The sequence below is a fragment of the Danio aesculapii genome, chromosome 5 (genome assembly GCF_903798145.1).
Source record: "Danio aesculapii chromosome 5, fDanAes4.1, whole genome shotgun sequence".
NCBI lineage: Eukaryota > Metazoa > Chordata > Actinopteri > Cypriniformes > Danionidae > Danio > Danio aesculapii.
In genome coordinates this window covers 29,245,421-29,264,366 of record NC_079439.1, presented here as the reverse complement: position 1 = coordinate 29,264,366, position 18,946 = coordinate 29,245,421, and the positions used below count along the sequence as shown (strand labels likewise).

Sequence of the window (18,946 nt, the reverse complement as noted above, 5' to 3'; positions counted from 1 at the left end):
GCACATCATTGAAATAATCACATCACATTTTAGGGTTATGATTACGGCAAGCATTTGATACGTTTTATTTTTCATAGCTAACACAGTGTTGTGCATGCAAATAAATGTTTATGAGTATGTATACAGTGCTTCCGGAAAGTATTCATAGCGTTTCACTTTTTCCACATTTTTCATCCTTGGTTTGTGCTTTGACATGCACTGTCAACCCTGAAATTTTATATAGACAGGTGTATGCCTTTTCAAATCATGTCTAATCAACTGAATTTACCACAGGTGAACTCCAATTAAGCTGCTGAAACATCTCAAGAATGATCAGTGGAAACAGAATGTACCTGAGCTCAATTTAGAGCTTCACGACAAAGACTGTGAATACTTATGTACATGTGATTTATTTATTTATTTTTTAATTTGCAACAATTTCCACATTTTTTGCACATTCACATTATGGGGTATTGTGTGTAGAATTTTGAGGAAATAAATAAATAAATGAATGAATCCATTTTGGAATAAGGCTGTAACATAAAAAAATGTGGAAAAAGTGAAGCTCAATGAATACTTTCCAGATGCACTGCAACTACTCTAGCCTATATAACATTGAATACAAGAGTTGAACCTGATAATGACAAATGTTTCAATTTATCAGTAAAAAAATGGTCTAATAATGTTTTCAATGACAAATGACAAGCATGCGTCTCAAACAAAATAATTCAACTTTAGAGTTATAAATAGTTGTACTCTGATGTCATTACTTTACTGTGCATTAATGACCAGGACAAATTTAAGTCTATTGAAGTCCACCATTCCAAGTCTTTACAAAATTGTTGTTTTACCATGTTTGAAAAATAACAATACTAATCGCTTACTTGTATTAACCTTTATTTTACATCTACAGAATCATGAGAAAGTCGTGATCTTGATTTTCCGCAAGCGCACCATTAGTCTATTGACTAATACCAAGCAATCAGCAACAAACTGGATGGATTATACACATTTCAGTAATAATGGTAGACTAATTCCCTAAGGCAAACACGGAGCACTCAAACACTGCCGTACTTTTTAATTTCCTCCATAAATATAATTTATATCAAAGCTACAGCAGTAGTTTGTCATTTTCTGAGAGAACAATTGATGCCATTGCAGTGTGAGCATGGAAGCACATTGAAATTGGTGGAGTAAGCAATCCTCCACGTGGTTTGCACTTTCCATGTTTTTAGACGCAATATGTGAACGGCTCGTAAAGGCTGATTTATACTTCTGCATCGAGTGATCGGCATTTTTGTTGCTGTGCATTTATACTTCTGTGTGAGGCCTGTGTTGCTTAGCAATAACACTTTTGAAACGCTAGCTGGCAGAAGGTTTTTTTTTAATCCTCTGTGTTTAGTTCTTTGTGGGTGTTTTGTTTTTTATGAATGCTACAAGTAGCTAAAATGTGCTCATTCAGAGGGGAGAATCGGCGGACGTGCAACAACTTTTATCATGAGGTAAACCCAAAACAAAAGTTTCCATCTGGAGCTCCTTCACGAGACTCGACACTTGTAAACAATCACTCTATCGAATTCGCGACTCTCAGCACTGCCCACGTCCATCACTGCTACCAAGCCAACCAATTACAGAGCTTGTGCCACACGTCGTTGTGCCGGACCAAACGTGTGTGCTTGATGCAGAAATATAAATCAGCCTCAAGTCTGCAAAGGCTGGATTTAATTGCTGTAAAATTATGGCATAACTTGTGCATTTGAAAAGATTGATAGTAAAAAAAAAAAAAGTAATTTGTTCCTGTGATTTCAATCATCTATGCTCTTTACTCTACAGGATACATTTACCAGAGTTTGTTTTTGTTTTAACATTGCATTTTAAAATGAGAGTGATGCTCATCCATATTGACGTTTACTATTCTTCAGAAAAGATGTCCACGCACTCTTTGAGTAAAAATGCACAAATGTGAAGTATACATATTGATTAAGAAGATCCAGTTATGGATGATCCAGCAAGTAAATGCTGGAAGCCACACCTTTGTTTTCAAAGGTTTTGGTCCATCTGCACTGAAAAGTAACCTTGGAATTTTCTAATTAAATGGGGTCTGCAGCATTACCAAAAGATTTCAAAGCAATGTATTTGTGGTTTAACCATAGAAAAATTGCAAAATAAATACTAACACAAATGTAGCTTCAGTGGGTATCAATTTACAAACATCTATTGTCGATGTTTAAAAATAAAAATTCTGTTAATTTTTTTTTAATGGAACTAGGCCTGCACGATATTGTAAAAAATAATCTTGTGATATTTTCGTTTTTCTGCAATATAATTTTGGATAAATCCAAATTCACCAGATGAGCTAGCTGTTTTTGGAAATAATTCATAATTTTAGGTTGATTAGGATTATTCTGCAGAACACACGATAACCAAATCACAAGAATGGCTGAATACAAAAGAACAAAGATTCGAATGAAATAAACAGTGCTTTTTCTGATTTTATGAGAAGTTGTTTAGTATTCAGACACAGAACTCAAATAACTAAATGTAAAATTTCACTGTATCGTCTTCATGGTGTATATAAAATAGTTATAGAAGTCAGAATTATTTGCCCCTATTTTAAATATTTCCCAAATCATGTGTAACAGAGCAAGGACATGTCCACAGTATTTCTGGTAATATTTTTTCTTCTGGAGAAAGTCTTACTTGTTTTATTTTGGCTAGAATAAAAGCAGTTTTTAATTTTTTAAAGTGATTTTTAAGGTTAAAAATATTACAATATTTTATCTTTTTTTTTTGATTACACAATAATTTGCCTAATTACCCTAACTTGTCTAGTTAACCTGATTAACCTAGATAAGCCTTTAAATAGCTCTTTAAGCTGAATACTAGTGGCTTGAAAAATATCTAGTAAAATATTATTTACTGTCATCATGGCAAAATAAAGGAAATCAGTTATTAGAAATGAGTTATTAAAACGATTATGTTTAGAAATGTGTTGAAAAAATATTCCCTCTGTCAAACAGAAATTGGGGGAAAAATAAATGGGGCTAATAATTCAGACTGTATGTATGTATGTATGTATGTATGTATGTAGGCTTGTGCCGGTATTCGGTAATGCGATAAATCACGGTAATGAATATGCACGATATTGTTATCGCGGGCACTTCAAAATACCGTGAAAAATAATAGATCCGAATTTATATTCTTAGAACGCGCCTTAGCTTATTTTCCATCAACCGCTTAAAGAAACACTGCGTATATGCTGCGCAGAATTGATGCGCACTTTGATGTAAACAATCCCCACATGTAGAAGCCTTGTGTGCAGGCAGTGCGCGCCGCCGCTGCCACCGCGCTATAATCCTCACTCGCAGGGGCGGGCTGGCCATCTGGCAAACCGGGCACTTTCCCGGTGGGTCGACGTACTTTTTGGGCCGGGCTGATCATCGTCTTATGATTTGATCGGCCCATAAAAGGCGTAGCAGCCTATCGTTATTTTCTGCCTTATTGATTGACGCTGCTGTGATCTGTGACTCTCTGAAAGTAGATGCTTTTTTTTCCCGGACAGACAGACCGGGCCGGCCCATGTGACACTGTGCAGCCCATTGGCTCTTTTCGGTATTGACATTGGGCTGGCCCAATCACAAACTCCTATTTTGGACTCCGTGTGAGCGTGCGTCGTCTGTGTGTATTTGTCAAAATAGTCGAGAGTCAGAGAGAAGAAACGCAAGGGAGGCGCAGAGAAATCGCGGGAAATACACCGGCGTTTCATTTAGCGATTGTGAAAAGTTCTCTGTTCATTCTAGTACACGGCTAAAAACGCAAATCACGTGACCACACACTCTGCCCAGAGCTGCAGCCACTAGTTCAGCAGGTAAGCATGAACCCCAGGTGAGACTGAGTATAGTGCATGTCAGACAGTTCATCTGCTGGATGATCTCATCTCACTATAGTTGTTAAACGTGATATTGAATTCATCTTGTTGTCTCTATCTAACAATTCTTATGTCTTTTGAATCACTTGTTCTCAGTTAACTGTTTTGGCTGAGTGCAAAGCTAATATATTAATTTATGTAACCACATACACTGATTCTGCACATTGACTGATTGCTGACCTTTATCGTTTAAATTTAATGTACATAAGACTGTTATAATGGCCATTATTGGTTATTAAAACTGATATTCTGCAAAAGAGACAGTGTAAATCAAATATCAAAATGAAACAAATTTGACTTATATTATGTTTTCATTGTTTAGATAGTGAAACAACAAGCAGGATGAGGTGAAAGAGGTTAAAATGTAACACTGTTCCCTTTGAAGATTTACCCATGCATTAGCAGGCAGTTTTTGTTATGTTTATTATTGAATATAGGCTGAGTCAATAGTGTATTGAATAAGCTAAATTGACTGTATTGTATGAGTGTGTGTGAATGAGTGTGTATGGGTGATTTCCAATATTGGGTTGTGGCAGGAAAGGCATCTGCTGCATAAAACATGCTGGAATAGTTGGCAGTTCATTCCACGATTGCTGATCGAAGACGGTTTCCCTTTGCACATTCACTTTGATATAATTGCTCAAGTTTACTTTTATATTGTGTATTGTTTTATTTATATTTATTTGTATTTAAATGTTTGAAGTACTTTTAGTTAATTAAAAAGCTATTAAAGTTTTGTTATTGAAGTTTTTTGTGTTTTTTTACCTGTTTCTCTAGTAAAATTACAATATCGTGATAATACCGTATACCGTGATAAAAGCTCAATCAATTAATCGCAGCATGAAAATGTGATACCGGCACATGCCTATATGTATGTATGTATGTATGTATGCATGTATGAATGATAGATATAAAATCTTTTAAATCTAAAACAGAAGCGTTATAATTTTTAAGCTCTCTTGAAATGCTCAATAATAATCACAGGTCTAAAACATGCAAATGAAACTTTCAATACACACACATTTATTTTCAGCAAACTATTGTTCCTGATCAACTATAATCACATTTGAAAATCGCACATGCTACAATGTGACTATTACAGATGTATACATTGAGACATCGTGGCTGAAACGATATGTTGTGCAGCCATACATGGAACCATGATATATTGTTTCTTTCAGGATAATTTGAATGGCAAGTTTATCAGAAATAATCGTTTGTACTATGTCTTTGCTGGCACCTTTAAACACATATTTTCCATCCCTCCTGATATTAATTACTTTAAAAAAGTAGTTTTGACCAAAGAGTTGTGAATAGTAGCATATGCAAATTCTTTACCCTTCTCACCTTTTTTTTATATATATATTTTTTAATTTGCAAGCTTTAAAGCTTTACATTTATCCAAACGCTTAGCATGTGTTCTCTATCACAGCTGGCTTTATACCTGTACTGAAATGGGCAAGTATGAGCAATTCTGTTAATTTAGCCTGTCATCATCTTTCTCTTCCATTACGGTGGGCTATTTCCCTTTGATCTGAGATCCGTCTATTATTAATGTATCCCCAGCCTCCCACCACCATCACCAGCCACCACACACACACACACACACACACACACACACACACACACGCACAAAGGTCTTGGTGTGAGCTGCCTCACTGTCATACTGTTCATTCTCCACTTGTCTGGCACAAAGCTCTCTGCCCCTTTGTCCCGCCAGAGGAAGGAAAAAGCCCACTTATTAAAAAGGATGTGCAAATCTCCATGTTTTCATAACTGACAAATTGCTGAGCATTTTATACCACTAGTTATGGTTATCTGTGGCTCTCAACCATTAATGACTTTTTTTAAAGAAATGTTATTATCTTTGAGTGCATATTTCTTTCTTATATGGCTAAAATAGTAAGCTTTAAAGGATTAATTAATGAATAATAATATTGATACTAATGCTTTATACTGTTATTGTCATATTAAAACATGTTAATATCAATATGAATATTGAGAATTTAATATTAAACTAAATATTTAAATATCAATATCTACCTGCTTTAAACAGATAAACTATTATAGTTTCAACAAGAATTTTTTTTTTATGTTTTTTGAAAGTTTTGTTTTCTGTTCACCAGTCCTGCATTTATTTATAAAAAAAAAATCAAGTTAAACAGTCAACGCTGTGAGCCGCGCTGGCAGTGTGCCAATATTTAGGCTAGTTCCTTTTTGATTTTTGAGTCTCAGCTTACTGTTTTTCCGCCCTATTTCTCTCCAACTATGCTTCCTATCTAAATACTGTTCTCTACTTATCATGGCAAAAATGACAAAAAATTAAAAACACAATTTTAATTAAAAATAAGTTATATATATATATATACACTTACCGGCCACTTTATTATGTACACCTTATTAGAAACTGGTTGGACCCTCTTTTGCCTTCAGAACTGCCTTAATCCTTCATGTCATAGATTCAACAAGGTACTGTAAATATTCATTAGAGATTTTGGTCCAAATTGAAATGATAGCATCACACAGTTGCTGCAGATTTGTCAGCTGCACATCCATTATGGAAATCTCCCATTCCACCACATCCCAAAGGTGCTCTATTGGATTGAGCTCTGGAGACTGTGGAGGCCATTTGAGTACAGTGAACTCATTGTCATGTTCAAGAAGCCAGTCTGAGATGATTCACACTTTGACATGGTGCATTATCCTGCTGGAAGAAGCCATCAGAAGATGGGTACACTGTGGTCATAAAGGGAGAGACATGGTCAGCAACAGTACTCAGATGCTCAATTGGTACTAATGGACCCAAGTGTGCCAAGAAAATATCCCCCCACACCATTGCACCACCACCACCAGCCTGAACCATTGATACAAGACAGGATTGTCTTTTAAAATGCATTGGACAATATACTAATTATTTTTAGCAGTCATAATACTGTTGATTAAATTAATACAAATATCAGTAATGGTGTTTTGAATGCATGAATACTATAAAAAGTCCTGGCATATCCTAAAGGTACAGGCAGTCAAATGTTTTCTTTTTGTGCCCCTGATCCAGGCCATTTTATCGAGCTTCAATCTGCCACAATAAAACATAGCAGGTAACAGGTAAAATATTAAAGCTAAACAAAACAAACAACAAAAATAACTAAATTATTTGTTCACATTAATCAGCCTCACTTATTATTTGATAGATGACTAGTTGTCCATCCTGATCCATCCCTATTATTAAACGGGTGATGACCTGAAGACCATGTAAACTTTTGTTGGAAAACAAAATGTGTTTCTGTGTGTGTCATCTGCCATTCAGCAATAATGGCCTTCGTTCAGACCCTTCTCTCATGGCCACCATTACCTACAATTTTGAGCTCATTATTCGTCTTGCGTAGGCTCCGGTCACAGCTCTCGCCTCTGTTGCATCGCACCCTCCTCCATGTCTATTATTTCACATGTCATTTAAATGCACACCTGTCGTCCTTGGTTACCTTGGTGTCCTGTTCTCTCCACACTGAGTGGTGTCTGGGATTTTGCATGCAAATGTAAGGTGGGGGGTGGGGGGCGGTGTGGATTAGGATAAATGGATTTTAATGAGACTGAAAAGACAGAGCGTGTGTGTCTGTACTGTACAGAAGATCAGTCTTCTTTATTGAACGCTCAATGTATTGCCAAGGTTTGTGTTGTCTGCTGCCAAACACAGTCTGTACTTTAGTGTGATTTTTAGATGTGTAAATGAAGCAAACAAACCTGTTGTTTAGAATAATGTGTCATTGCGAATAATTACCGTGCGACCACTCACTCCCACTTTTGCGTCCCTCATGCACCCAGTTGGCCATCTGTTGAGCACCAAACAGTGAAAGGACACTGACTGTGGTGTAATCTTGCCCCTGGGCTTTGAAAACAGTCACATTTCTTTTAAATAGTGATGTAACGCTACATTTAATGATTTGGTTGGTACCTTGATTTTCAAGCTACAGTTGCGTTTGTTTTTGAAACAGCAGAGGAAAATGTTTGATGTAAAATGGTTTCCTTTTTCTTTTTAATTAAACAGTCTTGCACTGGAGAAACATGCTTTTGGCTTTTCAATAAAGAAAGTCCCCCAATACTGCTGCAATCAGTTGCAAAGCACACTTAAGTTTTCTTTAGCTTGCATCAACTGGTACATTTATCTATAAATACATTTATTTATGTAGAAATATTCAAATTGTATCCATGTGAGGTACGTAAAGACATAAAGTGAGCTAATAACTTATGCACGATTTACACGGGACTTTAGTGGCAACACTTGATAGAGGGCATGTCTGTTGTTGGGGTTGATGCAATCATCATAGAAGCATCAGTCAATAAAATTAGTCCGCAATCGGCTACTGTCTGAGCTAGGGTATTTGCATAAAGTGATCTGATTGGCTTCCGTTGGCACTTGAAAAGTTGAGAAATTACCAACTTCTGCAGCGAGCAATGAAGCGTTGACGCTGACGCCTTGTGCGAATTGGGCGTTAATGTCATAAGTTTATAATAAGGCCCAATCCCAATTCTATTTTTGTACCCCTACCCCTTCTCCTTGGCCCTTGAAACAGAGTGTGAAGGTTAAGGGCTTCAAAGTTTACTCCCAAGAAATGGGACAGCACTAAAATACCTGCACACATCATCATATGTAATCTGAACGCGACTGCTGTAGTTATTCCAGTCACATTATTGTTATTTATTTATCTTCATGGAATCACTGAGGGCGACGATATAATGTTATTATAAAGATAGAATGTGGAAATAGGCTCGTAACTGTACTGTGTAATTACACCATGGACATATTCATCTATGTAAACACACAAAAACAACATTAACATTATACCAGACACTGTAAAAAGATCATTCCCAACCACTAGACTTTTCTGACAGGGTATTTGAGTGTCATCGAGTGTCAGAATGTTGTGGGACCACTGTACAGGAGTTTTTATTATGGATTATAGAGAGCCAAATTTACTGTCTTTTATTTTATTTTATTTTTTTAAAAGCATGACGGTAAAATACGAACATTAAAACATATCCTTATTTGTTGTAAAAATTCGTAATAATGTCAAAAAATACTAATTTGTGCATCTCCTGATTTCTGTGTGCAGTCATGCTGCTGTTGTATATGCTGTGTTCAGAAAAAATTTCTTACCCCTTGGTTTCGAGTGTGGTCCTCAAAAATCTCAGTCTCAGCCCTACAAGCTAAAGAGAATTGTGACACCCCTACCCCTTCACATGAAGGCACAAAACCAGGGGTAGTGGTAAGGGGAAGGGGTAGAGTTGGGATTATGAATGTTTATAAGTAAACAGATCATTTTGCATTCTCCAGATTTTCATTAATATATGCACAATTTGGGTAGAATATTACACAATTTTTATTTTATTTTTTTTCTCTTTTTTTTTCTTTTTTTGCACTGAAACATTTTCTTTTGCTTGCATTTTTATTGTAATTTGTACGTCTTGACATCCTGGTGAAAATGTGAAACTAAAGTAGACTCGTCCGGCATTATTAAAGGGTTAGTTCATCCAAAAATAAAAATTCTGTTATGAATTACTGCCCCGTTCAATCCCCTGAGACATTCGTTCATCATCAAAACATAAATTAGGATCGTTTAGATGAAATCCAAAAGCTTGCACAGAGAGCAATGGTCCCAAGATATTCAAAGCCCTGTAAAGTAAGGTCAGAATAGTCCATGCGCCTTCAGGTCTCAACTGTAATCTTATGAAGTTCAAAGAACGCTGCTGTATTCTGAATATATTGTAAAAACCAACAAACTTCGTTTACCAATGTCTTTTGTACAAGATCTGGGTGTGAATTTACTATGCACAATAAAACAATTGCTGCTGCTGACTCTAATGGTAATATGTTGTACTGCTTGTAAACATGCCCCCTGATGACCTGAAGATAAAGGCTAACAATGTCATATATACAGTTTTGTTTTTTTGCCACTCAAAGGTGTTCATAGAGCTTCATACGATTACAGTTGAACCACAGAAGTCACACGGAATGCTCTGACTCTGTTTTGGTTCATTTTCTGGACTTTGAACATCTCAGGACCATTGCTGGAGCTCTCAGATTTGATCTAAAATACCTTCACTTGTTTTCAGAAGATGAACGAGGGTGTTGAGATTGGAATGACATGAGGGCGAGTAGTTAGTAAGAGAGTTTTCATTTTTGGCTGAACTAAACCTTAAGGCTAACAATCAACCAAATAATTGATTATTCATTTAAACGATCATTAACGGTCAATCAAGGGAATTTGTGCAAATTAACATCCCTAATCCCAGACATCAAAAGGATTCAAATGTAATCTATTTATCAGTTTTATTGATGTAAAATACTGATAGTTTTTCTCCTTGTCAGGTTTGCTCTTATAGCTGTGCCAGCTGAATTAAACGTGTCTCTTTTTCTCTCTCTGTCCGTCTTTTTAGTGTGTGCTGTTCCTGTGGACACTGAAGATCAACCACCCCAACACCCTCTTCCTTCTCAGAGGGAACCACGAGTGTCGGCACCTCACAGAATACTTCACCTTTAAACAGGAATGTGAGTGCTGTGGGAATGAACCGTGTAGAATCGCTGAGAGCTAAGTGATGTGTTGGCTCAAACCGCCCGCCAGCCTTTTCCTCCGCTTTCACTGATATTCCTTCTTTGATGTCTGAAAAGCTGCATTTTCATACAGCTGTCACCAGCTAGCACTTTCATTTACTGTGCAAACAGTATAACATTACTCCTGCAGTTAAGGCTTCAGAATTTGCCTTATTATTGTGGACCGTATGCTGCTTTTTTTATCGTATTTATTTTGCAGTGTTGATTACTATGCTGGACTGACTATTTGTGATGACTTTAACTTTTCACTACATTTACTACTTGGAATGGGCCGGTATAAGATTCTGACGGTGTGATAAGCTTGTTTAAAAACATCACAGGTTCACGGTATTGTGATTACAGCTCTAAAATATGTTCTTTTTAAATGTCTGGGTAAAAAACAAAAAACTTTTTATCCCATTTAAATACAATATATTTTATTTTCAGAAACATTAAAAGTATTTTGGAGCAGTAAACATGTCAGGCTAAATAATTGAAATGAATCATTAGCCCATTTCACACAGCGATACTGAAAAAAATTCCAAAACGACTTTATCGGTAAATTAAAAAAATTCAAGAACGTTCCAGAATTTTTCAGGAAAAGATTGTTCACATTTAATAAAAAATACTGGTAAATTCTGGCATCATTAACCAGAAATGACCTCTAAATGGCCATGCTGTTATTTGGAAATATAGAAGGGGTCGGGCTTTTGTTGATGGTTCCACTTTTATTTAAAGCTTTAGCATTCATGCAGCTGCTTTGTCCCAGAGACATCCAAAGGCAGAAGTGCGAACCGCAGCTAAATTTTTACACATTTGACTACATTACAAATTCTGTGGATGGATAAGTATTGTGAACAACTTATAGACATATAGAGGAACGCTTTCGCATGTCAAGATGTACATAATATGTGTGTGTGTGTGGGCGCTCACATTCAGCGTTCATTAAACTTTCAGCGTTCACACAGAGCAGCATTCCGCTAAATTACAGGTAATGTTACAACTTCTCTTTCCGGAAAGTTGCCGGAACGAATTTACCAGTATTTTCAAAAAGGGCATGTTCACACATGATCCCTTTCCAGAAAATTGCCAGTAATTATCCGGAAAGGTCTGTATGTGTGAAAAGGGCTATTGACTTCTGCTGTCTTCATTTGTTTCAAAAACACAGATTTCTTTACAATTTCAAATAGCATCTTTGGATATCTTCTGTTGTCCTAAAAACACACAAAAAAAATAAAATTGTACATATACTATAGGAATGGTATAGCAGAAAATTTTGACGGTTTTAAAACCTTGACTTTCTTAAACCACAGTATACCCTGTATACCCTGTATACGGTATACGGTTATCGTCCCATGCCTATTTACTACTTTTCCTAACATCACATCAGTGCAGAGTTACAGAGGCAATGTTGTCATATTAATATCAAAAAACTAACAAACAAATAAAACATGATAATCGTACTCGAACCGAACTGTAGCACCAGTCTAGGCTCACACCTTTAACTTTCTTTTTCCGTTTAGTTTCCAACTACATTTTTTAGATTTAATTTCTGCTTTATTTGAATGATTTTAGTAGATTTTAGTTTAGTTGCAATAGCAAATGCAATAGCATATATGCTTGCAGTACTAGCTTAATTTGTCTTTAAGGATGGGCTGCAGAAGAGCAGTTTGTTCAATATGTTATGTTGTTGCATACAGTTTCGCCAATGAAAAACAAAAGTCCTATTTAAATATTTACAGTAGATGACAAAGGGTTGGGGAAAGTTGACTGGTTTTACGCCCTTAAGGCATTTAAAATAAACTCCTGTCTGTCAGAGTGTCGAAGTGTTCTCTCCTCTGTCTAAGATCTATAGCAACCTTTTCAAGACTGTCTGAATATTCCCACTGCCGTGAAAAGAAGTTCATAAAGAAGTGCCATCTTGTTTACGAGACATACGTGCTCTGTTTTCTGCAAACAGCACTTTGTCCCTATGAGAAAACGGGCCCGCAGACAGCTCTATTAGAGTAAGGTTTGTAAAGCTCAGTGTCTGCTGCCAGAAAGTGTCCAGGTGTGAGTTATTAGTATGCCGGATAGTGAAGTGGCTGAGGCTCATCTGGCTCACAAAGAGACAAACCCGATGAGCCGTTGTACACTATACGCGGCATTACCTTGCCTGATATATGGGGAGAGTAATGTCTTTTCATTGTCAAGCCTCTCATTAGCATTCTTTTGCAATCATTTATTTAAAACCTTAATTCAATGCAGCATGACCAGCCAGGAGCTCAAATAGGAGCTGTTTAGCTTCTTTTCAGGGTTTATTCACGCTCCAGTTGCTTACAAACACGGAGACATATTTGCTATATTTCTACACTGGGATTTCTTGTGTTCGTCTGATGTGATCGACCCCAGGTTCGCGTCTACTGAGTCAGAAACCCATCTGCTAGCAGGTTATTACGGCACTCCTAAAGCCATCGCTTTGAGTTCACGTGACCAACCTGGACTTATTTTCAGCTGTTGACACCTGAAGTGTCCATGCCCTTCTGCCATTTATGTCATAGCAGCTGGCAGCTAGCTTTTTTTTTTCATTTATTTAATTTGGAAACACTTGTCAGTTGCAATATATCAGCTAGAGCGCTAACATTAGCTAACATTTTTAAACCCTGCATGTTAACATGAGGAAAGAAATCGCTTGCTAATCTTGTAAAGTTATATTCGGTTGTTTAGCTAATGGCATCATGACTACCCTTGTGACAAAGAAGATCACTATAGCACACGTTTAAGTTAATAAGGAAGCTTAATATAGAGCTAATATGTTTTGGGTGTAAAGTAAGGGGGCAGTTTCTAAGATTTGATTGCATTTGGATTTAAACTTAGCATGGCTAATGCATCATGTCATTTCAGATTTGCGTACTGTTGAATGTTTGAATATTGAAAATATTAAAGCGATAGTTCAACCAAAAATGAACATTTGCTGTTAATTTGCTCCTTCAGGCTTTACCACTCCCCAAGCAGAACATTTAAACAAGTGTAAAGAAGCTTAGTCCATGGTTATTGGGTATTTCATGAATGTTCCTGAATGGACAACATTACAGCATTGGTCAGTGGTAATACGTGTGTCTTCATAACTGAAGTCAGAGCTTGCCGTCTCATATTGACATATTTGAGCCATTTATGTACAATACAAAGTCTCATAGAGTAATATTTAGTTTCACTTGGTGTACCTTGTCTTAATATAAATGAACAGCACATTTTTGTTGTCGGGTGAACAATCTCTTTAATGTTATTGTTTGTAGGTACAGTTTAGGTTTTATATACTTTAATATAATTAAAAAAATGTTTTTAAAGGTGACCTATTTTGCCCCTTTTCACAAGATGTACAATAAGTCTCTGATGTCCCTAGAGTGTGTATGTGAAGTTTCAGCTCAAATTTCAACACAAGTTATGTTTTATATCTTTTTGAATCTGCCCATTTTAGGCTTTGATCCAAATTGTGGTGACTGTTGCTTTAAATTCAAATGAGACTGCTCTTTTCAAAAGAGGGCGGGGCTACAAATGCCTGTGCGTCAGCATAGTGCTAGATACAAAAATAAGACAAACGTCCTATGCTATGAGGGAGAGATTATCACTAATGGGTGGGGTTTTCCCCCTCTAATAACATGTACAAATGGAGAATGTCAAAGTGTTTCTGGAGACTGTATTTATCAAGTGTGATTATATAAAATAAAATTGATATTTTTTACCATTAGAAGCTGATTATATTCACAGATTGTTGCAACACAACTGTGTTTAAACCCCTTATAAAAGTGATTTCTGCGTAATAGGTCCCCTTTTAAGATAAATTTCATTTACTTTTAAGGTAAATTGGTAACATTTTAGAGGAATGGTGCATTAGTTATTAGTTTTCCCCCATGGAATCTGCGTGCACAGAAATCCACATTGAGTATGTATTTACTTGTGTAAATTTATATTTATTCAGTTTTTAAATTAATTTCACTAATATTATTGTGATATAATAGCTGTAATATTAAAACGTTCATATGATTTACATAAAATAGTTTGTAAAGTAATGTTCTGTCTTTTAGTAGATATATTATATGAGAGACTTGCTTTGTTTACCAAATATGTGAATCTAATTGGATTTGCATTGTAAACATTAAATACTAGTTTAAAATTTATTTATTTATTTATTTATTTTTGATTTATTAAGTTTTTAGGTATGGTACACCCAAAATCATTCCGCATAATCCCCAGATTTTTTACAAAAGTCTGCAGAAATAGCAAAAAATGTCCGTAGATTCTGTCTGGCCCTAGTTATTAGTCATAAGTAACAATTGTATACATCATTTATTAATCATAGTTCATCGTTTACTAATTATGATTTACTAATAACATTACCTAATGGACCATAATTTTAATGTGTTACTGATAAATCAACAGTACATTTTAATTGTTGGTGGGTAATTAATTTGTGATGTCATTTGCAACCATAATTAACTAATTACTGAAGCTAATTGTTGGTACTTAATTTCATAATAATAACAAATTTCAACTGGAAACACTAGAACACAATGTTGAACCAATGATGTCAAGTCACTTTCATTTGAATAACTTACTGAATTAAAGTAATCTGGGACACAGCTTACTCATGCTGAGCCTATTTATTTCAATCCCCTAATTTGGAAAACCAGAATTTTCTGGTAATTATGGCCGTTCAAATTTAAAATAAGCAAAAGACTAAACAATTTGAATTTATTTATTTATTGAATGGGACAGCCCCTTGAGATCCATCTCGTTTTCGAGGGGGTCCCTAAAAAGTTCATAAATCAAACAGAGTACAACACGTCATAACGTTCATACAACTAACAAAACAAACAAACAAGCAGCACACTTCACCTGAATCACTTCCCATAATCTGAAGCCTAAATAAACTAAAACAAATAATCAAAAGTACAAACAATTTAATGTACAATTAAATAATACACATTTAAATTGACTATATTAGACTAGACAATAAACTTTTAATAATGCTTATTGTTTTTATATGTAATAGATGGGTAAGTAAAAAAGACTGATCTCATTCAGAACTGCACAATTATGGCTCATTGAGTGAAGCAACAAACATCACTGTTGTTAATAAAGCTGCCAACACTCAGTGCAGTGCTTCTTCTCCACGAGCTATTAAACTCCAAATCTTAATTGAAACTTTTCTAAATCTTCAAACTAAGTGAAGTTTGAACTCTTCACAATTTTTTCTCTGAACTTATAACACCTTAGATTACATTTATTGTCAACATTTTCCTTCATAATGCAATCCCACGCACGTCCACTAACCAGGTGGTTATAGCGGCACACTTTGTTCATGTTGTCCCAACAGAACATGATTAAGCTAATGACCATTTGTCTCATTTATACTATAGGTCTACAACACTAGCTACTATAGAGCGCACTATAGCACATTCTAATTTTGCTTCTTAGTTGAAACTAAATGGAATTTAAATGAAGGTTCTTTTGAAGGTCTGATTAAATCCCTGATTTCGTTTTTTGTATGGGTCAGTGCCACTAGTCCTTTGTGCTTGAAATGAACACTGTTTGCTATTAGGCTCATACAATAGCGTTGAGGCCATTGTGTTCTGCATAACAAAGATGGAGGTGGTTTTATAGTAGCCCGTTCAGTGGAAGCCCAAGTGCTCTCCATGAGACCTCGTTCACAGAGCGAATGTGTAATAACCCAGCTGTATTTAGTGGAAACCAAGACAAGACTAATGAGACTACTTCAGTCCAGATACTGAAGTATTAATAAGCTTAATCAGCAGCTGAATTAAGTATTCGCATTGCACTAATTAGGCTCATTTGAATTTAATTGAATAGTCCCTGCTGCTTTTGTCTGCTTGGTGGCAGGTCTCGTCGCTTTAGCTCGGGTTATTACTGTACAGACATGCTGGTTGACATCACAAAATATTAATAAGTGGGAAACATCTAACATGTTCTTGATGAGGATGGCTTTTATTGATTAAATGGTGCATTTATTTATTTGAGAATTGTAAGTGTTTAAATAGTTCCAAAAATACTTTGGTAGTTTCTTGAAATACATTTTGAAAAAGCACAGTTGGGTTTTTTAACTTGGCTTCATACCAACATCCAAAGGTTGGGGGTTCACTTAATTTATTCTTTATTTTTAATCTTTATTATTAATCTTTAAATTTAACAATGATGCATTGAATTGGTCATAATTGGCAGCAATATTGTTCAAAGGATTATGAATAATGCATCATGGGGTCAATTATTGTTAATTTATATTTTTTTTCATTTATCATAGTCATTTATTATTGACTAAGTTTCAGTAGTTTAATGGTTGTTCTTGCAGAATATAAAATCTGGTCAAAAATGGTTCATTCTTTTAAATTTTTTAATTGTTGCCAAAAGCACCTCCTAACAATAATTTAAAACTTTCAATGATAAGTGAACCAAACCAATTATATATATATAAAAAAACATTGGGAAAGATTAAATGTAAATATAACATACATTAACATAGGTTCAACATCGTATCATGTAATTTCATTACAAGTAAACATTTGACTAAAGGCCAGCTCACACTGCGAATTCTTTTATTTATTTATTTTTTAATAATCCTAAATGATTGTAGCATGTCATTTGGAGTTTGACGTCATCCATCCGTGACACTTTCACTATACCGAATTCTGAAATGATTCCTTACAGCAAACGTAAACAATCTAGCAGCAGTTTTACACACAGTATGCCTCAATAATAAAACCAGGAAGAAAAAAAAAAACTGTTTTGACATTTCACGGTATCATTTGAATTGTCACATGGATCGTTTCATCAGATTTGCCGCTCCTATTGGTTCTTGGATTGATGCTCATTGTAGCTGTTATCACACTGTAGGAAAGTGTCCGAAATCTTCAGAGGAAAAATCTGATTGCAACGGGCATTAATCTGCTGTCTGTGAACATGCCAAACCAACAACAGATTTTAGGCTAGGATTTCAGGAATCTTTTAGGATTTCCCAAATTTGTCTCAGATGACAAAATCGTAGCTGAAATCTCAGTGTGAGCAGGGCTTCAATCGTTGTTCATTGGAAAACACGACAAGGATATTGAGGAAAAACCTGCACTTTTTTATTGTGTGATCAGTTTGTACAGTAAAACATATTTCCATATTTTAGTGTTTGACTTTTTTTTTGTGTAAAATGAGTTTCATGAGACATTATTTGTACGTGTGTACAACTCTGTGGTCAATGCTACAGTACCTATTAATGTACATTTTGAGAACATGCTGACATATTGTGTTGTTTTCCCCTCAAATCCTTCTTGAAATTTTCTTGGCCTTAAAGCTGCAGTAGGTGATCTGCCAAAATGCTATTTGTTAGCATCTTTGAAAACACAGTACCACGCCTTTCGTCCAAAGCCACAACTAGTGAAATCACGAACGCGCAGCGTAAATATGACTGTAGACAATCCAATAGATCATGTCATTCGCCAGTTAGAAAACTTTATAGCACTTTATAATACTACAATTTCAAACAAAAAAACTGTATTATATCTAGCACGTTTTCAGTTGTTTAGTAAGCAAAACTTGACATAATATGCAATATTTCATGCATGCAATGATCGCTGGTCTCACTCTCTCACGCACTTTGTTCTAAAGCAATTACTGTATGCTTAGTGGTTGGCCAACGGCATGCAGGAATTACACTTATTACTAAGCCATACTTGCATGCTATTACAGACCGAATATTCAGAGTAGCATGCCAAACAATATAGGGAGCACATCACTGGCTGTCATTGCTCAAAAATGAACTAATGTGATGTGAATATAAAACCAACTTGACCTCAGTAAAGCAGGTTAGGCGGAATAGTGCTATTTACTTCTGTTTTGTTGTTAAACTTAATAAAAATCTACATTATCGATGCTTTAAAAGGTCCCTTATGACACTGAAAATAGTCACATCAATCTTTCGCCGGAAGATTTCAGTGGCTGAACAACACTTCTGTGCATATAACCCATTCGTAACACAACACAATCTATATTAGCTTTGCGTATGGTTAAAATAGGTTTAAAACGTAACATTAAGAAATACTTCTGCCATGGTGTCATCCTTCCTCCAGCATGCAAAAGTAACTGATTCAGGATTGAAATAAGTTTGGATTGAACGTTTGTTATTACCACTGCCACTCCCTCTATTGAGTGATTGGATGAACATTTATTCTTATGAGAATATAAAAAGGAAAAATATACTCCGAATATAAAAATACATATAAACTAGGGTTTGGCGACGTCACCAATTTGGCATCGTACAATGACTAAAATGAAACATCACGATGGACAATGGCATCGTCATCATAGGTGGTGGTGAATTAATTATTTATGAATAATTAATTAATTCATAACAAATTAATTATTTAAAGCCCACCGTTTCAACTGCCTGACCCGCATGGTCTTAGGTT

At 35.5% G+C, this 18,946-nt stretch overlaps 1 protein-coding gene across 2 annotated transcripts in view; it reads left to right on the top strand.

The window, feature by feature from the left end:
• The window catches only part of ppp3cca (protein phosphatase 3, catalytic subunit, gamma isozyme, a), an 84,970-nt gene that overhangs the window by 32,306 nt on the left and 33,718 nt on the right, over nucleotides 1-18,946 (top strand). For both annotated transcript variants that reach the window (XM_056457851.1, XM_056457850.1), the window contains exon 4: nucleotides 10,343-10,454. In XM_056457851.1, coding sequence (XP_056313826.1) covers nucleotides 10,343-10,454 — 112 coding nt within the window. The remainder of the gene's footprint in view (nucleotides 1-10,342; nucleotides 10,455-18,946) is intronic.